We start from the raw sequence: 24,146 nt of genomic DNA on the forward strand, positions 1-24,146 counted from the left end.
AAATAATTCTCCTTTTCTCCTGTGTGCCTAAAACTAAACGGAACTTTGATGAACAAAGTTTCTTTCCAAGAACTACCTGTCCTGAGGACACAATAGCAAAGAGCTGCTTCCCAGCTGACTACAACAATGTCGTTTTCAAGTTCAAACCTTATCTCAAAATTCGTGGAATACTTTCAACGTTATATTTTTGTGTAAATAGATCAGTCTAAAAGATTATGATATTTTTTTAATTTCCTTTTTAGAAATAGAAGATTTTGTACATAGTTCACATGTCTTTGAAGAAGAAACTCAGACGTATTTTAAAGATTCATTAAAATTTAAAAGAATTTTTAAAATTTTGTCTGTTTTAATGAAAACTTTTTTAATTGTATATGTAACAAAAATCAAAATGAACTTTCAACGCTCAATTTTAAATCATGCAATGAAAAAGTTAACAATTGCTGATAACGTTGTTTTTACCTATGAGCAATCAACAAACGAAATAAGCCCTTTTTATACATACATATACAGGTGTCTATACGGGGCGGGGGGTCTCATTTCCACAAGTGTTTCTTCCCATCGTTGTTTCATGCATGGTCATCATTGTCTCGTATGTTTAACTCGACGAATAAACTACTCGTGCATAAAAAACACAAGGAGACTTTGCTGAATTCTTTAAGGTTTTATTAGAAAAAATTTACTCAGAGTGAATATGACTATTTAATTATTTACTTAGTCTGTCTAAATTTAGTTTTCTAACTTGAGGATTGAGAGATGCAGACGGACAGAGGCATCAGTAACATTCAGGTTAGATCATTTCTACGTCATTTGCATGTTCATTCATTTGGCTTCCAATGGAAAGACTGAACTGAAACCCTTAGTTTTCTCTCACTCAAAAATAGTGACTCATGTCATATCATGATCGTTCGACTCTGGTTTGTCAAGGGAGTTTGACCTGTTGACCGCCCCTTCCTCACGTCATCTGTCTCTGGATACAATTTTTTTTGCAACTAGGTTATCCTGACATCTATTAATGTGACTCTTACCAAAATTCCTGCTAATAACGTAATCATAACCTACTGGCATAGGGTTCCTACTGCGTACTAATCAAATCCAGACAAAGTTAATCATGTCGACATCATATAAACTTGAAAAATCAGTATCATAATTAAAAATATAAAAGTGCAATTTTCTTTGTAAATATTTTTTAAAATCAATCAGTTCATCTATGCAAGGATCTGTGTGTCCGTTTTTCGCGTTAAAGTTAAAAACAAAGTAGTGTCCAGAACAGATCTATTTTCTCCTACCTTAATAATAAGAACGACCTGGTAGTACTATTGGGCCCACAAGTATTTAGTTTTCAACAATGGAATCTGGATTGGCTAGCCATATTCTGTGACTTGGTCCAAGATCGATGAAACTAGACCACAATGGTTCAAGATGCAGTTTCTGCTCATGGGGGAAGTGGGCTCAGTCCAACTAGGGTAATAGTCGCTACAAGTGTAAGTAAACAGTCTTTGATCAAAAATGTCATTCCTTTTATTCAGCTCATTTAGATTGTCAAAAGCGCCTGTTTTGAACACGACCGTCGTTTCAAAATCAGTTCACTCCTTCATGCAGCAAGCACATGCTAGTTGTGGTCACTTATCCCGCAGTCTGTCCACATTGTCACCATCATAATAAAATAATCGTATATATAACTGTTTCGTCTTATTTTTTTCTATAATCTAAATCTGGAATTCTAATTTCCGGAAAGTATGTAACTTTCCGGAAATTAGAATTCCAGGCAACACTCAGTAGCACTATTATTGTAGTATATCATTTTTTGATTCATCCACTCATTTTTATAAGAATATCTTGTTGTCCATTGGTCAGTTACGCTTAAGTATGGAAGACCATTCTTCTTTTTAGTCATGTGAATGAAAACGAAAAATGTATTTTTCTAGTTTCGATAAAAATTGAAAACATTAATTTTGGAAATTTTATTATGTGAAATTCAGAAGAAAAATTCCATTTCTGACTTCTGTATCTAAAACTAAATCAAAATTTCATGAGCAAAGATTTTTTTTTTCCCAGAACTTCTCTTCTGTAAAACACAATACTGCAAAGCTGCTTCCCATCTGACTATAACATGGTCGTTTTCAAGTCCAATGTAAATAAGTTCTTGTTGAACCCTCTTCTTAAATGATCAATTTCTACCCAACTTTTAGTATCACCGATCATCATCTGATATTAACTCTTATCCTTGAGTGGCCTCCAAGTCTTGATACTCGATAGTATGAAAAGGAAAAAAATAGTATTAGAAGAGCTTTTCTTTCTTTTTTTTTTTTTTACTGGGAGGGCAGGGGTCACCGCATATCAAGGTGTAACATTCACTTGAAGATAGGGGTTAAATGAGTATCTGGTGAGAAAACATTGATGATCACTTACGGTGGAACTTGGGTAGTGTTTGTTTATTTAATAGGAACTTGTTTATCTTAGACTTGGAAACGACCATATTGGGAAGGTGTCCCAAGATATTGTGTTTCACAGATGAGTAGTTTTAAGAAAAAAATTTGCTCATGGAATTTACATTTGGTTTTAGGCACAAATAGATAAAAAGGAAAATTGTTGTAGTCAGACGAATTTCTGCTGCGATATTTTAAAAAGTATATAAGTTTTATGAGTTGATTGGAAATGAACGGAATGGACAAAATTTGATTGTTTAAGAGGACAGTTTACGACTGACGTATTTTTCTCAACATCGAAGAAGGCTGTGGTAATGCCTTTCATGGATGAAAATATTTTGGAAAGAAACTGTCCATGAAAATTTCGTTTGCTGTTCTAAAGTTAATCAAAATTTAAAAGAATGCTTTGAAGTTTTTCTTTAAAAAAAAAAAAAAAAAAGAAAAAGTATTTGTTTACATTGGTGATCTTTTAAACCAACACATTTCAGGTGAAAACATAATTACGTATTCACGTGTCATGCCGAAATTATTATAAATTCCAAAAATTACAGAAAATGATCCAGTAGATGATGTGCTAAAAATATATTGAATAAAAAATCAGCCAAAATTATGCCCTCAGATATTGTGCTTGAAGATGACAAACCCTTAAGTGAAGGGTTATCTCCCTTGTTTGTCATACTGAATTGGTTGCACAACTCTTCCACATTAAAACATACAATGAAACTTGATAATTCGATAAATTCTATTTGTAATTATTTGTCTATTCGATCATTTTTCGTGAGTTTTGAAATTTGTACTAATTTCACCATAACATGTGAGTATGTAATAATGTTTTCACCTGAAATGTGTTGAATTAAAAGATCACCAGTGTAAATAAGCACTAAAAAATCAAATTGAACTTTCAGCACTTAATTTTAAATCATGTAGTAAAAAAGGTTAACGATTACTGATAAAATATAGACAAAGTTGATCATAATCGGTGATAAGATAAACTTGTAAACTTGTAAATATCATTGTTAAAAATCTTACAAAAATCCAATTTCCTTTATAAAAAAGATGTAAATATATTGTCATTTTGGTACCTCATTGTAATACAGCTTCTTATTCCAGTAGCTTCTTTCCAAGAATTACAGAAATGTTGAACTTTTTTCCTACTGACTGTTTGCCTCCTAGTTACAACCTTAGTCTTGAAAGGGCAAAGGTTAATAGGCATCTCTTGTCTTTGTGATAATCATTTTTATTCTTGTGTTAGCTCATAAAAAAATAGTCATATTTGATATAAATAATGTCCTGAGTGCTGTTGTCATATTTCGACATGAATCTCTGACTCATTTAAGCGTTCTTAATAAGGTGCAGCAACGTATCTGTAATTTAATTTGCTGCATCCTTTCTTCTTCTCTGCAATCTCTCTCTCACAGATGTGATGTTGCTAATCTCAGTCTTTTCTATAAATACTATTATAACTTCAGAATTGTCTGATCTATTCCCTGCTTCCTTTGTTCCAGCTCGTTTGACTCGTTGGTCTAGTGGTCTTCATCAATTTGTTGTTTTATTATCTCATAGTAGTGGGGGGGGGAGAAATGTGACACTTTTTAACATTTTTGTTTATTTAATGCCACTAGGTAATGCCGGGTAGCCCTGCTAGTTTGAACTAAAAACAATAGCACCTGAAAACTTATTATTGTACCGTCGTTGGACAGAACAAATACTACACTTTGATCCTGGCCCAAAAGTATATTTTAGTTAGTAGATCCAATACAATGCAATTTTTTTTTTTTTTCGGAGGGGGAGATAAACATTTATTTATAAAATTTTAAAATCAACTTAGTTTCGACTATATCCATTGCATACGAGTTATGCGAGCTTCTTGATTGGGGCATTTTGAAAAAAAAAAAAAAAAATCAACGCCTGTAATTTTTTAGCGAGGAAAAGAAAAAAGAAAAAAACACAAACTGTTTCTAATGTTGAAAAAAGATTTATATTTATACATACAACATTTCTGGTGTTTCTACACTCGGAACAAAATTTTGTAGTCGATAAATGAAGTTTTCAGATAAAAGAAACAATGGTTTCTACTGCTTCCAAATTATGCAGTCAAAATTATCTGAATATTATTAAATTATTAAAAAAAAACAACAACTTTAATCATGTTAGCAGGTAAAAAATTGTGGCCATCTTGTTTAAATCGAAACGGAAAATTACCTCCCTTTTGAACTCTCCTGTGTCTTACATAAGCAAATATGATCGTTTTCTTCAAATTCTATTTTCTATTTTCTTTAATAAATAATTTTTTACCCTATTGATTTTCGTAATTTTTGGATATAATCATCTTAAAAATATGAGGAATACGTAGATAGGATTGTTTTCATGTGAAATTCAGTTTTACGATTTTCGAAATTTCGTCCCAATAGTGTAGAAACACCACTTTTTTTAAATGAATGTTTATTTAAAAAAAAACAAAAACAATTCTGTCTTGTATTGGCTTCTTAAACCGAAATTCAAATTTACACAATGTTTAACTTGGAAAAATAAAATCTTTAATATATTTTAGTTAGTTTCCCATTCGACACAGCAGGGATATCAAAGTAAATTTTATAAATTTACTTTTTTGAAGATTGCAGGTTTGGTGATCCGGTAGGTGTGTCAGAAATTTCATGAAAATAGTGAATAATTCCACCCCATCTTTCCAAGCTTATAACTCCTCGAAAAATGTAATTTAAGCCCTAATTTTTTTTTCAATTAAAGGAGCCAGGACCAAGGTTTCACTAAAAAAACAAAACAAAAAAAAAACATGTTTTTTTTTTTTTTTTTTTTTTTTTTTTTAAAGGTTTTAAACTTCGGACTTTACAGGTAAATTTCTAAAAAACAGTACTTTTTTTTTGTTTTAAATTTGAATATATTATTTATTGACCTTTTCTCTTCAATTTGTTATATATAAGGCTTTGGTACATAAATTAATTATTTACTTTTTAATAGACATTTCAAAATGGGAGGCGTGAATTATTCGACTCCCTGTCTTTCCAAGCTTATAACTCCTCGAAAAATGTAATTTAAGCCCTAATTTCTTTTTGAATTAAAGGAGCAAGGACCAAGGTTTCATTAAAAAAGAAAAAACAAATAAGGTGGTTTAAAAAAAAAGGTTTTAAACTTCAAACTTTACAGGTAAAATTCTAAAAAACACTGCGTTTTTTTTTTGTTTTAAATTTGAATATATTATTTATTGACCTTTTCTCTTAAATTTGTGAGTAAATTAATTATTTACTTTTCGGTGAGTAAATTAATTATTTACTTTTTAATAGACACTTGAAAATGGGGGTGGGGCGTGAATTTAAAAAAGAAACGTTTGTCTAAAATATTATATTCGGTTTATTGGAAAGAACATAAAATTTCACATTGACCCTGAAAATATCGTAAAAATAGAATCAATAGAAAATTTTTTATAGATTTTTAAAGTTTAAAAATTGAAAAATTTTGAGTTCGGAAAATTCATTACTGTTTAAAAAAAAAAAAAATATTTCTATTACTTTTAAAACAACTTTAATAGTTTATTTTGGAAGTATAATCCATAAAGAAAATAAACAACCCACTTTTAACAGAAATTACGAGATTTTTATATTTTATTCGCAGTTTCGTGTTAGGGGTGTCAAAAATTCCTACAAAAATTCTGATACACCTAGTGATCCGGACTTTTAAGTATGGGTGAAAGGCGATGATGTACGTCCGAACATACCATTACTTTGACATATTATCAAAAAAGTTGAATAAATAAAGAACATTACATTGAATCCACTGATTTTTGGAGATTAAATTTAAACAGATCACTTTGTTTAGAAAACAGCCTTCTTGTGTATATAGAGGGTGGTGGTGGGAGGCAGTTGTCTCATAAAAAAAAAATTTTTTTCTTGGCGGGGTGTGGGGTCATGATCACCAAGTGCTGACACTGATTATAGCGATTTTATCCAACCTTTTGCCTTTTCATATCTTATCGTTTCTAGGGCATGTATTTGTGGAACTGTTATCTTGCTCTAAATGTTTCCAACATTTTTAATATCATATATCTGTAATCACCAGACTTTTTTTTTTTTTTTTTAAATTTATTTATTTAATTCTTTTTAATTCCTTAGTTATGGCTTGTAGATGCGTCCAGGTATCTCTAAAAAAGGTTCCCTCGTTCAGTCTGTCATGTTTCAGCCTGAAATAGAATTTTCCTTGTTGAACGCATACATTGAATGGACACAATTTTTGGACTACAGTTCTCATCTTGAATGTTATTTTCACAATTTATAGTGCTAAGTAATAAGTACTAAGCGACAGTCTTCTGGAGGTTGAAGGTTCAATCTTCAGTGTGGGGGCCAGTACTAAGAACACAATTAAACATTACATAACATTTCTATCTGGTCATGGCTGACGACACGAGAGCAAGCTACCCACTTAGTTCCATTCGAAAATACATACAGATTTCCGAGTTTGACATGATACACCTGAAGAAGGTTAAAGGTTACATCGGTTGAAACGTTGTGAGAATAACATCTCAAATGAGAACAGTAGTTCGAATAATCTGAATAATACAGATTATTAATCCTCATCTGAAAAAATTCCAAAACATCTTGACAAAAGTCTGTCAGTCAATCGGTCTATCACGTTTAAATTTGAAAAAGTGTTTTCATTGGTCTCTCATATTTAAATATGAAATAGCATTTTCATTGGTCTGTCACATTTAAATATTAAAGTGTATTTTCGTTGGTCCGTCATGTTTAGGTTTGAAATAGCATTTTTGTTGATCTGTCACATTTTAATATGGAATGGTATTTTCATTGGTCTGTCATGTTTAAATATTAAATAGTATTTTCATTGGTCTGTCATTTAAATACGAAATAGCATTTTCGTTTCTTTTTTACTTGAGAGTCACCACTTATCAAGATCCGAAAGGCCACTCGAGAATAAGGGTTAATGAATGTTCTCCTGTTTAAATTTGAAATAGCATTTTTGTTGGTCGGTCACGTTTAAATTTGAAATAACACTTCCAACATTAAATGCTCACATTGATATGAACATATCTTAAATGTTTTATGAGTAATTAGATATTTACAAAGTGCTGTCATCTATTAAAGCCTCATCCTTGAGTTCATTTGTTTGGCTTGAGATAGTTATGCTAGGATAACCCATTCATCAAACTGACTGATGACAGGGGACGCTTTTGTTGAGAATGGCATTTAAATGAACCTCTTTTCTAACCTATAAAAATTGGATCTCCTGATATGGTCTGACTATTTCAAGTCTTTCGATTTCGAAGCTGATTAAAGTGAAATAACTTCAAAGATAACGAAGCTCTCTTGTAAAAGGCCTAGGACTGTGGAGTCTACATCTGAGTCTGAGCTAATATGTTGCAAATTGGCTCACTTCATTAAAAAGTTATACATGATGAAAAATGCTCCAAACAAAATAACAAAATCTTCACAAGACAAAGATGTTAGTATATATTTGTGGGTTTTTTTTTTGTGTGTGTGTGCTTTTTTTTAAGAATGGGTGAAAGATGATGATGTACATCCAAACATGACATTGATGAAAAATACTCCAAACAAAATGACAAAATCTTCATAAGACAAAGATTTTAATATTAATTTCTTTTTCTGAGTATATGAATCCAATAATTATTGTTGGCAATTGTTTCCCTGATATCTTTCTAGTTAGAATTCTTTCTAGAAAGGCATTGAGTACTTGCGGCAGGGACCAACATCCTAAGTGAAAATGTTTCTGTGGAACTTAGATTGTCAGTCTGTTTCGTTAACCACTTAGCTACCGTCATCTCTCTGTTGTTGTTTATTGAGCATCATTCATGATGATTTTGTTGGCATTCGTTTCTCTGATATCTTTCTATTAAGAATTCTTTCTAGAAGGATATCGGGTACTTATGGGAGGAACCACATGAAGGTTGCCAACATCCCTAAGTGAAAGTGTTTTTGTGGAATGAACTGGATTGTTAGTCCATGTTGTTAAGCACTAAGACACAAGGATGATCCAACCAGATTTAAGTCATAGTTTAGGAATAGATTCATTTACATTTAGCTAAGATTAAATTTTTTAAAATTTTCAGATAAATTATTAATCTCCATTTTCTCTGTATATATCCAGCCAACATGGACTATGAGAGAAGGTGGGGGTGGGGTGAAAAACAACAACACTAACTCTTTCTCTTCCATTTGATATGCTACTAAAGCTTATGTCTAGAATTCTTGTTCCAATTTTAATTTTAGGAAATGTTTAAAATTTGCGGATTAGACGGAAGATTTCTGAAATTTTGAAATGAGTATTGATTATTTGTATTACAGACTACTTTTCTCATCAAGTGTTTTTTTTTACGTTTGTCAGTGTAACCTCCGACCTTCTTCAGATGTATCTTGCCAAACTCAAGAATCTTTGTGGAATTCAGGGAATCTGCATGCAATTTTGAATGGAAACCTTTATTTAATCAATGGGTGTTAGCATGCTCTCGTTCCATTAGTCATGATTGGTTAGAAGTCCCAAGTAATTCACAATTGTACTTTGAGTGTCGTCTGCACTGAGGATTGAACCTTCAACCTCCAGAAGAGTGTAATTTTACAACTGAATTTTTGAATTGCTTGCAAACATGATCGACAATCTTATTATAAAGTTTAATGTTGTTTATAGTTGAAAGCAAGTTTTTCCATAGGAACTTGCTATGCAACTGCAGCATCCGTTATTCATGTTCATTGATATATGCACCTTCGCAAAATCTTAAGCAGACAACACTGATTGTAGTGATGAGTCAATTTTTACTGGTCAAGATTTGATGAACTGTAACTTTGATTCCCAATGATGGCTCTAGTATTGACATAAGACATCATGATAATGATATATACATTCAATTTATTTATTTATACTTATACATATTATACTATAACCAATAGTCGGATCTATGAAGCAAAGCTGGTCTATTTCTTGATTTTTCTCATTAATAAACTTTTTCTTGCAGAAAAGATATTTGATTCTGAATTGCCAGTTTTTATAGTGGATCAGTGCAGCATATTGTTTAGAACAATAAAATGTAATTCTATTTAATTTCTTTAGAATCATTTTTATATAGATCGCATATTAAAACAAAAAGAGGGAGAGGATGTAACCTTATTTGTCAATACAGAGTTGTTTGGAACAAAGAAATATTTGGGAGGAGAGGGAATCGGTATTGTTTATAACAAAGCAACAAGAAAACAAAACAAATTGCAATTAAGAATGCCAGACAGGTACAGTTCAAACAACAACAGGCGATTGAACCTCTCCTCTCCCTTGAATATATATTATTATCAACAGTAGTTGAACTCCACAGTGGGGGATGGAACTCAGAACTAATGAATAATTCTCCTTCATTATATGGGAAAACACATTTTTAAGAAACCTAAAAGGGTTGCTGAGATGCTTTTTTTAGTCTTGGCTAGCAATTATGTCATGATGGTGTCTCAGTAAAAATACTGGTCTCCATCATCGGTTGGCAGCAGGAGTAGCATCTGTCCTATAAAAATCTTGCCTCAATTAAGAAAATAACTTCCAATGAAAATTGATTGCATTTCATGCTGTGCAATTTAAATGATAGAATGACAAACTCAGAACAATCCAAAAAGTTGTACAATATTGATTTCTATGAATTTTATTATGTTCCTGAATTTTTTAGATGAGGATTGAATATCCGTATCATTTGGATTCTTTGGACTACTATTCTCATCTTTAGTGTTATTCTTACAACGTTGATGTAACCTCCAACCTTCTTCAGGTGTATCTTGTCGAACTTGGGAATCTTTGTTGAACTCTCAAATCTGCATGCAATTTTGACTGGAACCCTTTATTTAATCAATGGGGAGTAATATGCTCTTGTTTCATCAGTCGTGATTGGATAAAAGTCCTAAGTAATTTGCAATTACATTTAAACCTGCAGAAGAGTGACTTTCATAATTTCAACCTCCAGAAGAGTAACTTTCATAATTTCAACCTCCAGAAGAGTAACTTTTATAATGAGATAAGGATTATTTGGATTCTTTGGACTACTATTCTCATCTTAAGTGTTATTTTCATACTGTTTCGGTCGATGTAACCTCCAACCTTCTTTAAGGATATTTTGTCGAACACAGGAATCCGCACAGAATTTTGAACGGAATCTTGTACTTAATCTACACGGGTAGCATGCTCTTGTTTTGTCAGCCACAACTGGGTAAAAGCCCTAAGTAATTGTTCATTGTATTTTGAGTATCATTCACACTGAAGATTGAACCTTCAACCTCCAGAAGAGTGCAACTTACAACTGAATTTTACCAAGTATTCTATCCACTATGCCACGGGTCCTTCAGTTGTAAGTTATTCTCTTATATAAAAGGTGTTATTCGAAATCCTGTGCAGATTTTAGAGTTTAACGCAAAGATTCCAGAGTTTGACAAAGACACACCCAAAGTAGGCCAAGGCTACAATGACCAAAACATGAAAATAACGATCAAGATGAGAACAGTAATCTGAAAAATCCAAATAATATGATAATCAATCTTCTTCTCAAAAATTCAAAAACATGAATTTATTTTACTTTTTAACTATTCAATGTTAAACATTAATATTTAAAAAGGAGAATATAGGTTGCTTGAAGCATTGTACATAGTGTGTAAGAAGTTGTATTTGTAGCTTTTGACAATGCAGTTTGGTAGAACAAGGCCGATAGCCATTAGTCGCGTGGTCTTGTGTAATGAATGAATGCGTGAATGTAGGATTGACATGAAATTCTTAAAGATAAACTAAAATGACCGAAAAATGGGCTGAAATGACTTAAATAAATAAAAAGTAAATGACTTAGAATGACTTTAATGAACTTAAGGATGAATTGAATGACCTTAAGAATGACTTGAATCCTTCAAAAACAACTTGAATGATCTGGAGAATGACTTGAATGGCTTTGAGACTAACTGGTTGTAAAGTGGGTGATCATTTTACATTAAATTAATACAAAAAAGTGATCCCCCCACTTTATATCACAAAGTTACAAACATAAGTACAACATGTAATAAGAACAGATGGTATTTATTTGCTCCCCCACCGAGCAAATTAGGCACAAAGCCAATTTTTAATATGAGGAGTGAAGGGAGGGGGAAGGGAAAAAGGGGACCAGCTCCCGAGAGGTGGGAAATGGGAGCTGGTTAAAGGTCAGGTATGTGGGGTTTCCCCCACATCTGGTCTTTGCTTGCAGTATCTGTCGGAACAGATGGTGTTTATTTGCTCCCCCACCGAGCAAATTAGGCACAAGGCCGATTTTTAATGTGAGGAGTGAAGGGAGGGGGAAGGGAAAAAGGGGACCAGCTCCCGAGAGGTGGGAAATGGGAGCTGGTTAATGGTCAGGCATGTGGGGCTGCCCCCACATCTGGTCCTTGCTAGTCACAGCTTGCAGCATCTGCCGGAACAGATACTACACTTTGATCTTGGCCAAAAGGCCAAGAAAAGGGTATGTATTTTATTTATTTGCTCCCCCACCGAGCAAATTAGGCAGAAGGCCGATTTTTAATGTGAGGAGTGAAGGGAAATGTGGACAAACTCCCCGGGGAGTAGGGGAGCTGGATAGTGACAATTGGTATGAAGGGTTGCCCCTACATTGACCAAGGTCTTATATTTGGGGTTGCCCCCACATATGGTCTTTGCTTGCAGTATCTGCCGGAACATATACTACACTTTGATCTTAAAAAGCTAAGAACAGCATCTATTAACAACAGACCTTTGATCTTAACCAAAAAGGCCAAGCACAAAAGTGTTACGGACCGACTGACCGACAGTGACTTATAGAGTCGCTTGCATGCGACTAAAAACACTGAATAAAAGACAATATTCAAAATTTTCAATTACAAATTATTTATTTACCAATGTAATGTGCCAATTCAGGACGGTATTACTGGTTCTATGTTCTTTGAATTTTCCAGGAAAACCTCATCTCCAGGCAAAAATATACCGAGCAACCTCTCTCTCAACCAAGTAGTTACATATAGATTTTTTTTCTTTCTGAAGATTAAATTTTCATGAAAAATTAATAGCGGTAAATTTTTGAAAGTCGTATTTTCACATTTAAAAAAAATTAAAACATGAAAATAAAACAGTTTTTTATTCATAAATTTTACATTTGCTTGAATTTTTTAACAACTATTTTATTTTTTTTTTTTTGCTTTTGTTTTTGAAAAAATAAAAGTTCTCAGAATTTTTGGAAACGGTACCTAGCAAACCTTAAGTTATGAACCGCTACCATTTCCTAAAAGCTGAACATTTTTTTTAATGATTATCAAATTTCTATTTTTCTCTTTGTTTTTCTTTTGTTCCTTGCATATACATATATATATATATATATTTGTTTTAGATATTTTGCTTTTTCTCATTTGAATGCTGATAAACCTTCTTCATTCTTTGAATGCTGACCTACATTTTTCATCCTTTGAATGCTGGACTGTATCCTCACCTCCATACATTTGAATGTTGACCTGGTTCACTCCTTCCTCCTCTACACACACACACACACACACACACACACACACACTTTGAATCTTGTATAGAATTTACATTCACAGAATTCACTTTTCCATAAGTTTGTGTTAATGGTGATTGTCCAAATTATCATCCCTTTATTTTAACTCTTCAGTACACCTCAAACTGTGTATAGTAATAATAATCTTATTAACGTTTACACTGACATGTCAGGATTTTTACCTTATGATCCTATCAGAGCCAAATGATTTTGTCACAGTTTCAATAGCAACTGGTTCTTTATATGCATCTGCTTGGGACTTTTATCCTCTTCACCACATTTCATGAGTTGCTGTGGATCGTCTCGCCTGTTTAACCAAAACGAATAAAACTCATTTTCATGTAGAAAAGATACAAGATGTTCATTGAGTTTTCATCAGGGTTTTGTTTTGGAGTTAATTGACACAAAGGAGAGAGACTAATATAATCTTAGCTAATTATTTACTTCTTAACTTACCCAAAAGTGAGTAATGCATACAGGCAGTGACATCAAAGTGATATTCCACTTAGATTATTTCTACATTATTGGTGATGTCTCATTCACCCGGTTCCCACAGAGAGACTGATTTGAAAATATATTTTTCTCTCAACTCAAAAACCCGACGTCATCGTTTAACACTGTTTTATCTACTGCTTGACCTGTTTCCCCCCTGCCTCTGTAATGTTGTCCAGGAACTAACACATTGTAGCCTCAGTCGTAAAGAAGACAAAGAATAGAAAAGAATTTCACATTACTCTTGTTTTTTTTTTTTTGTACAACGACATTTATTTCCTTATACTCTCATTACCACTGTGATGTACATCACACATGTGCTCTCTCCCTTTTTGGTCTCCCGATTCGGCGTTCCCAGGAGCTCAAAAGGGGTTATAAATGCCCCCAAATTGCAAAAAATTACACTTTTTACCCCATAACTTTTGCCCCATCCATTAGATTTTTCTGAAACTTAGCGAAAATGTGTCGACAACATTGGACCTTTACACTTTTCACATTCATCATTTCTTCACTTTTTTTTGTGGCATCATCTCACATGCAGCACCAGAGGGGGACCACTCACGGGCGCTTTGCATAGTCTTCTTAATCCTGTATTCCTTATCGTGATGTCATTTCACTTAGGTTATCATGACATGCACTAAATGTGGCCCTTGTCAAAATACACACTAGCTAACTTAAATCTACATTGCGTAGGGTCCCTATACTAAATATTTTTTAAAACAATTTGGTTCTGAGACCATAGGTCAAAACAATGACATGTAAGCCTTAATATTACAGGATGGTCACTAGAAAAACGGGAAATTGTCCAAACGGTAATTTATATTTACAAAGTGAATAAGCCAGAGTCAATAAAATATAAGAAATAAAATTTCCAACCTTGAAGTGCCCGTTTTTCTAGCGACCACCTTGCATTATGTAATTATTACTATAATTGCTCAAGTTTTTAGAGTATTGAGCACTTAAAAATTAAATTTAAAAAAACAACTATTTATCAATTTAAAAAAAACAAAAAACTTATAACAAATGATGTAATCCAACTTTGTGTTCGATTTGAATTCAGTGTGTTAACAAATTTGGAATTTGTTTTAAGTTGATTTAATCTGTACAATCAAGTAAAAAAAAGGCTTTGACGCTTCATACTGCTATCAGTTTTTATTCACCATGAAAATTACAAAAGAAGAAATAGATAACATTCAAAATGGAAATGATAGAAAACGTATAAATAGGAAAGTAGACAAGAGGACAAATTAAAAAAAAGATTGAAGTTATGATTAACATGTTGCCTGTTTTGCTAACAGTAGTGGGAATGTGTGAGGGCGCGTTATTTGCCTCATAATCACATCTCCTGTTTGAGTGAAGTCCCACAGTAAATAAAGGGTAGGGGTCAAACTGATAAAAAGGGTTAATTATCAAGCTATAGAAACTATTCTAATAACCAACTATTTGTTAAATCTATATATCTATAAAAGTGAACGTGTCTGTCTGTCTGTCTGTGTGTCTGTCTGTCTGTGTACATTTCCCTACGCAATAACTCTGTCAATTTTTAGTCTATAGACTCGAAATTTGAAATACCGGGTACTGAGATTTGGGAAAATCAATGTGACGGGTGTCAGCCAGAAATTTGGCTGTTAAGGGGTCAAGTTTCAACGATTTGACCTTTAAGAACTCTACCAAACTCCTACGACAATTTTGGGTCTAGACACTTGAAATTTTAGATATAGGTTCCTTGAACCTGGATCTAACTTAATAAAGTGATTTGAGCCCGAAACAATAAATTTTAAGGGGTCATAATAGGGGTCAAAGTTTTAAAAAATTAACCATTTTTTTTTGTTTTTTTGCTTTTTTTGCACAGCATACACCTCCAAACACCCGAGCAACGCCGGGCACCCCTGCTAGTATATAATAAAAATGGATCTAATAACAACAATAATAACAATAGTTATAATAACGACAATAATAACAATAGTTATAATAACAACAATAATAACAATAGTTATAATAACAACAATAGTAACAATAGTTATAACAACAATAGTAATAATAACAACAACAATAATAATATAATAACAGCAATAATAACAATAACAGTAATAACAAGGATAACAATAATAATAACAATATATCAGTCACTAAAAAGGTCTATTTAATGGCTGTTATACATACATATCTTACCTTTGACAAACTTCATTTGTTATGTATTTGAAATTTTATACCACTTTTTCAAATATCTGTGGGTTGTAAACAAACCCAGTGACTGTTACACATACATTAATGCTATAGTAAAATTAAAACAATCAAATTGAAAGGTAACAGGGTAGAAGATAGTGTTAGGCTGGTGTGGCATTCTTGCTCATAAACGGAGGAAATATTGGATCAATTCATAAAATATATTAATCTTTTTTTTTTTAGTTTGTCCTTTCATTTATATGCTTTTATTTCGTACATTGTAGACCTTTACTTATGCACACACACACACACATATATATTATATATATATATATTATATATATTATATATAGATATTATATATATTATATATATATTATATATAGATATTATATATATTATATATAGATATTATATATATTATATATAGATATTATATATATTATATATATATTATATATAGATATTATATATATTATATATATATTATATATATTATATATAGATATTATATATATTATATATAGATATTATATATATTATATATAGATATTATATATATTATATATATATTATATATATTATATATATATTATATATATATTATATATATTATATATAGATATTATATATATTATATATATATTATATATAGATATTATATATATATATATTATATATATTATATATATATTATATATATATTATATATATTATATATAGATATTATATATATTATATATATATTATATATAGATATTATATATATATATATTATATATAGATAGATATTATATATATATTATATATATTATATATATATATTATATATATGTTATATATATATGTATCTTATATATATATTATATATATATGTATCTTATATATATATTATATATATATGTATCTTATATATATATTATATATATATTATATATATAATTATCTTATATATATATATATTATATATATATTATATGTATCTTATATATATATATATTATATGTATCTTATATATATATCATATATATATTATATATATATAATTATCTTATATATATATATATTATATATATATTATATGTATCTTATATATATATATATATATTATATGTATCTTATATATATATATATTATATGTATCTTATATATATATATATTATATGTATCTTATATATATATATATTATATGTATCTTATATATATATATATTATATTTATCTTATATATATATTATATATATCTTGTATATATATTATATATATATTATATATATATATTATGTATATATATTATATGTATCTTATATATATATATGTATCATATATATTATATGTATCATATATATATATATATTATATCTATCTTATATATATTATATATATCTTATATATATATATTATATATATTATATATATATTATATATATATTATATATATTATATATATTTAGTAATGTGATTGATAATTAAAAATTTTAAAATCAAATTATAATTAAATTAAAAATCCGTTTCATAAGAAGGAACAACAACAAAATCAATTATTTGTACGATCGTTTCGGAAAACAGTGTTTTTATTGTGGTAGACATCAAGTTATGGACAATAATTATTACATATAGTTTTTTAATAAACAAGGTTTCCTCGTCAGCAAATTTTGAAGGGTTTTTATTAAATTTAAAAGACACCATAAATAAACCTAGCATTAAAAGTAAGGCAGATGTATCTGGAAAAAATAGAAATAAAGGTCTGGATTTAAAATTGATAAGAAAATTAATATGGGTTAGAGATAGAAAAGAAATAGAGTAAAATATAAAGTTGAATTTAAATTATTAATTTGGTTTAAGTACAATATCATACATACACACATACACAAATATATACATGCATATATATGAAAAAATAGACACATATATACATATACATAGATATACAGGTATATACATAAAAATATAGGTACAAAAATTTACCTTTTAATTTTTCGCCTAAAATTAAATAGACAGGCGACCCCCATTGTTAAATCATAGATATTATCATTTAGACGTGATATAAAAAGCTTTAAGAAGAAGCAAGTCGACCAATTGTTTCTCGGAAAAAAGCCTTTCTCGGACATACACACAAAGGCGAACATACATACATACATACATACACACATTTTCGCTTTTATATTTATAGACTAGCGGGGTGGTACCCGGCGTTGCCCGGTGTTTGTAGGTGTGTGTATGGGGGGGGGGGGGTAATTAATAATCCTGCTTAAATATTATAAAAAAGACGACGTAAAAAAAAAAAACCCAAAACGGAAAAAAAAATGGCATAAATAAACCTGTGTATGGGGGTGGAGGTAAACTAAAGAATAACCGAAGTAATGAAAAAAAAACGTTGCCCCGGGTGTTTAAAGGTGTAAAAGAAAAAGAAATAGTTTTGGTCGAGAGGAGGGATTGAACCCGGAAGCCTTGACGCGGAGGTGGAAACCAATGCCAACTACTTAACGGTCTCGACCACGAGTGAGAGTAATTGATTAGCGTGTTAAGTTAAGGCTTATAAAGCTAGTAAAAGAGGTTTGATTGACAGGAAGACGCTAAATGAAGTCATCGCGGGATCGTTATTTTTAGTTTTCACTTCCCCCAGATGATGGTGGGAAGGGGGGAAAGCAGTGCGAAAGCCGAGAACACAACGTTTTTCACTGTATTTATACTAAAATGCAGGACAAACAGGGGACAGAGCGAAATAGCGCGAATCTCATAAAAGTCGACGTAAATAAATCTAGAGACGACCCGCATTCCCAAACCCTAGATATTATGATATAGGGGGTATATAAACAGTTGTAAGCGATAGTAACCCCCCCTCCCCCCGGGAGCGTGTGCAGAAGAAGCCTTTGCGAGACATACACGAAATAGTCACACACATTTTGCCTTTTATATATATATAGATGATTAATTGAATTGTTTTTACATTATTATTACCATTTTGTTATATAGTGTTATTACAATTAATGAATTAGATTCATTGTATATGAGTTTCTACTTTATCATAAGGGGTAATTGTGGGTCCATGCTTTTCTCACTGTAATAATGCATAAATCGTTATAATAAATTTGATAGAATTTGCACTCGGCATAGCAAATTCCGTAGTCTACTAAAGTATACATTGAGCCAATCACGTACACCATCACTCCAGAACTTTTGAGGGGGGGGGGGAAGAAATCAAACCTCTCTCTCCTTCTATAAAACGAAATATCTTTTAACGCCTGCTGCCCTATTTTGTCCACAGATGAGTGCTTATTGTGGCTTGTCCTCAAATGAAAACAAACAAAAAACCAAAAGCACTTTTTATCTCCCAAATCAATCACTTTTTAAGGTAAGTTGTTTGCTGTGCTCCCCTCCCCCCTCTCGCCCCCTCCCACCCCCTGCTGCTTGCAACTCGCATGTACACATGCAAAGGTGTGGATCCACTTTGGAGCCATTGAATGCGAATTCAAGAAATTATGCAAGTTTCTTTTCTCCACTGTCAAATGTTAGAAAGGCTTTATTGCTGCATTGTTTCATACCAAGCTTGAAACGCACAATTGAATTTCCAATTCAATTTCCCGTGATCCCGAAAATTCCTTTCCTTCTGTATTTCTTTTATTTTTCACCTTAAAAAATATGTGGATATGTCATAAGTTATACAAAAATATTTCAAAGTTAAAACTAAAATAATAAATATTCCTGGATAGTTATTTTTTTTTATCTAACAATTTTTTAAAGAATAGTGTCGAAAACATTTTCAGAAATAATTTCAAATCATAACTGATCAATTAATCTGTCAAGTATCATAATTAATATTTAAAATATATATATAGAGAGAGAGAGAAAGAGAGGAGTATAAGGAGTATAGCAATGCAGGGAATCGGTTGTTGTATTGTATATATGTTACACCAATACAACAGTCTTATACTTATTTACAAGCAATGCTTCAAGCAAACTACCTTTTTGTTATATACATTGTTAGTAAACAATTTCAACGTCATAAATATATTCATATAACATATTATTTTATTTGTTGTATGGAACGTCTTCCACATGTTTCATTGAATGGTATAGATTGATAAAACAACTCATCAACCAGAAACCCATATAAATCCATAATAAATATATATATATATATATATATATATACTATATTTTTCTTACAGATTTATGAGTTTCTGATGATATATATATATATATACTAGCAGGCCACTTACAAAAGGAAGGAAAAGGCTTAGATTTGTGGTGTTATTAATTTGTGTATGTGAGTAGATGAGAAAGTTGGGAGGATATTTTTGATAGTGTTGTCATTACTGTTATGGTGTGGTCTGAACAAGTGTTCCTCCCGGATTTTAGACCTTATTGCAATAGTTTTTACATAATTGTATTGAGTATGATCACAGATATTTGGACGATCCTATTTATAGCCAGGTGTGATTAAAAATTTATCAATCTGGTACCAGAATCATTATATAAAATGCACTGAATCTCTTGGAATTCAATCGTAGCTTTTTGTATTGACACAAGAGAAGGACCATTGCTGATCATAATTGCATTAACACTGTCATTTTTTACCTGGAATTATTTACAATTCAAAGCTTCTCTAACTTCTGCTTGAAACAATTACATTTAATATTCACAATTGATTTTTTTTCCCTCTACAATAGAATTATTTCGTTTGCAATTGTCTTTTTGAATCATTTTTCTACAGTCAAGCGACCTTCATTGAGACCTTATACTGTTACAAAGGATTTTTCAATTTCTAACAATACTTTGGACGTTTCTGTTGTATCTGTTAATTTAAGAATAATTTTAAATATTGTAATGAGGTATTCCATCGAAAAATTGTCAGATGAAAGTAGCTATTCAAGATATATATATATATATATATAGTAGTCCAGATGTAGAATCTATTAATAGGATAAAAATCCAGAGAATTTCCATTGAGTTTATAAAATAGAGTTCATTAGTGAATAGAACTAAAATTATATAAACATTGTAAGGAATCTATGCGGATTGATCAATGTTTTGACATTTTCATGTCGTCGTCGGAACATGTAAATGTCTAAACGTTGATCGATTCATGTAAACTCCTCACAATGTTTATAATTTTTTTATATAAAAGCTCTATACACTATCTACACTTTTGAGTAAAAACAATGCTTTTTAGTTAATGTTAACAATATATTCGAACTTAATTAATCATATATAATTTTAATTAATATTTAAAATCTTATGATATATCCACATACAAATGCAATTTTTTTTTAACTTTTTGCTGCCACCCTACTAAAACTTTTAATTTAAATGTTTTCTAACCAATTTTTAAATTTATTTTTATACTTTGGATTTTAACAAAATAATTTTTGTTTTTAGTTAACTTTATGAGGTGTTTTTGGGTGATGGGTTTGGATTTTGACTTTGTTTTTATTGGATTACATTTTAAATCAATATTACAATTGCTTCAATTAGCAAAGAGAAGCAATCTTTTCTTTTAATATTTTATTTTTTTTTTATTATACTTTTTATTTATTTTTACTAATGAATCATTATCAAGGCCAAAACCCATTCAAGGATAAGGGTTAATAAGATGGAGAGATTGCCAGTTGAATGTTTAATTATTTTTCCATAAATAGATATTTGATGAAATAATTGTCAAAAATATAAAAAAAGATTTGTGGTGTAGTTGATCAAGTACTTGGCAAAATTCAGTTGCAGAGTTACAATCTTCATCAACGAAATGTTGCATCCCTCTGCCTGTTCTACAAGTATTTTAATGGAGAATGCTCTGACGAACTGCAAGCATTTGTGCCCCCATGACGTAAACATCCTCGACAAACCCGACAGGAAGCTAAATCTCACCCCCACACAGTAGAGATCCCTAGATGTAAAAGATCTTTCTATTCCAGTAGTTTCTTCCCCAGAACCGCTAGACTTTGGAATTCCATTCCGGGTCCCTGCTTTCCCAACTGTACTGACGTGCAGAAGTTCAAGTGTAACGTGAACAGACACCTTGCTGCCCAAATTCCTACATAGTACCCCAGTAGATGTTACCCCTGATAGTAGCCCCCTACACCAAAGTGGCAATGTGGGGTGAAGATGTAATTAAAAAAAAAAGGTTGAAGGTTTAATCTTCAATGTGGGCAGCACTCTAAATTACAGTTGAGAATTACTTAGGACTTCTACAAAGTCATGGATAATGGAACAAGAGCATGCTATTCCCATAATTAAATAAAGAGTTCTGTTTTAAATTCTGTGCAGATTCCTGAATTTGGCAGAACGGTTCCCCTGAGTTTGGCAGAACGGTTCCCCCGAATTTGGCAGAATGGTTCTCAAGTTTGACAGAACGGTTCCAGACAAGATCACCTGAAGAAGGTCAGAGATTGAATCGACCGAAGTATAAAAAGAGCACACAAAATGAGAACAGTAGTCTGAAGAATCCAAATAATATATATAATCAATCCTCATGTCCAAAATTCAGAAATGTAAAATAAATAAAATTGGTAAAAAGAGATGAAAAATATTTTGACAAAGATTGACATTGGAAATTTACTATAAGTGTATCCACTTCTTGCAATACGAAAATATAAGGAATGGTGTTATCTAATGACTAAACTTATTTCTCTATATCATAATTAAATTATTTTATGAGCTAAAGTTATTCCTATTGAGTCTGAAACCCCCTCGCTGACAAAAGTAGATCTTTAAGGTTTTGTCATTAACAAGATCTTTTAGCAACTCTCCTATAAACACGTGGTTGAAATTTAGGATCAGAATTGTCTCATTTGCCACATTAACTCTACTGTTAACATGGCCTACAAAAAATGTGGCTCAACAGAAAAGGCCTATGAAACATGTGGCTCAACTGAAAAGGCCTATGAAACATGTGGCTCAACTGAAAAGGCCTATGAAACATGTGGCTCAACAGAAAAGGCCTATGAAACATGTGGCTCAACTGAAAAGGCCTATGAAACATGTGGCTCAACAGAAAAGGCCTATGAAACATGTGGCTCAACTGAAAAGGCCTATGAAACATGTGGCTCAACAGAAAAGGTCTACAAAACATGTGGCTCAACAGAAAAGGCCTATGAAACCTGTAACTCAACAGAAAACGTATCATGATGAAAACGTAAGTAAATGCCGTTGTGTTTGGCACATTCGCTACATCTTAATCAATAATTTCTGCACTCTACTGTAATTAGGAACAATGTATTTATGTTTAATGTTTGCATACATATCATATTTATTGTCTTTGTAGTTTGTAGGAGGCAAACTATTAATAAATAAAACGTTTTTGACCATCACAGGATTTTTACCATCTTTTATTTTCCAGTACAGACATTACTACCAACACTTAGCAACATCACTTATGCCCAGAGAATTAATTTAAATTCTATATTTCTAATCTTGATGCATTAGAATATTAAATCTTATTTTTTCAAGAAATGCAAAGTGGTGGAGTGATTCGAATTACTGCAGTTAACAGTATAAAAATTTTTGTGCTCGTCTGAATGTGGTGAAGTTTTATTCCATCTGTTGTAAAAGATCTGGAGAAGAAAATCTTCATTGTTTGCTATCAGCTACGGGACAGATGTAGGGAGTAAATTCTTTTTTTTTTTCTTGGGAGTCACCACTTCTCAAGACTCGAAGGCCACTTGAGGATAAGGATTAATAGATGTAAGGTGAGGGTGTAGTAATTACTAGGGCTGTGACAACAGAATATTCTTTTCATTCTTTTGACTCTCAAGTATATATCCGACACCGAGAACCACATCAGGCTATATAAAAACATGTAAAATATTAACGGATATATATACTCAAGAGTCAAAACAATGAAAAAAATATTCTGTTGTCACAGTCCTAGTAATTACTTATGGTGTAAATTGTGTAGAATTTGATTATTTATGGGGATGGCTTAACAGCAACTTGTTTACATTAGGTTTGAAAGCTACCATGTTGTATTTAACCGGGAAGCATGCCAACAGAACAGGGTTCCAGAGGCGGGCAGGTCTGGGAAAGAAGCTTTGTTCATGGAATCTGCATTTAGATTTAGGCACATATAGAGAGTGGGGAAATTCATATATGGTGGTTGTAGCTAGTCAAGTGTTTTATTGTGAAAGTTTGGCAAGGGGGCACCGTGGATTGGAATTCAGTCGAGCACTTATGAAAATAGTGATAGAGCAGAGAAGTTGAAGTTTCTGTCAGTGTTACTTAATTGTTAGTCCATTTTTTTTTTATTTTTAACATCTGTTCACTCTAAACATTTCCACTGAAGTGTAAGAGGCTACTGTGATAGGGTCCAGATTTATGTTGGAACAACCTGGTTAGGGACTTGATCAGGAAGATTTTTGTTCACATTGCATTTGAATTTCTGCATGTTCATACAATCATGGAAACGGTAAGCAAGAAAGGAATTCCAAAAGCAAGTGCTCTGAGGAAAGAAGCCATCGGAGTAGGAAATTTTTGGGCATCTAAGAACAATTTAATCGCAAATGAAAAACGTTT

General features: G+C 31.4%; 1 protein-coding gene across 31 annotated transcripts in view; it reads left to right on the forward strand.

The window, feature by feature from the left end:
* Positions 1 to 24,146, forward strand: part of LOC145252512 (dedicator of cytokinesis protein 3-like) — a 468,467-nt gene that overhangs the window by 189,909 nt on the left and 254,412 nt on the right. For 27 of the 31 annotated variants that reach the window (XM_080112027.1, XM_080112031.1, XM_080112020.1 and 24 more), the window contains exon 6: positions 18,904 to 18,990. The exons of the other annotated variants lie outside the window; for them this stretch is intronic. In XM_080112027.1, the coding sequence (XP_079968153.1) occupies positions 18,904 to 18,990 (87 nt within the window). The remainder of the gene's footprint in view (positions 1 to 18,903; positions 18,991 to 24,146) is intronic. 31 annotated transcript variants of the gene reach the window in all.

This window comes from Euprymna scolopes, chromosome 29 (assembly GCF_053919585.1).
Source record: "Euprymna scolopes isolate OS-2025 chromosome 29, ASM5391958v1, whole genome shotgun sequence".
Taxonomy (NCBI): domain Eukaryota; kingdom Metazoa; phylum Mollusca; class Cephalopoda; order Sepiida; family Sepiolidae; genus Euprymna; species Euprymna scolopes.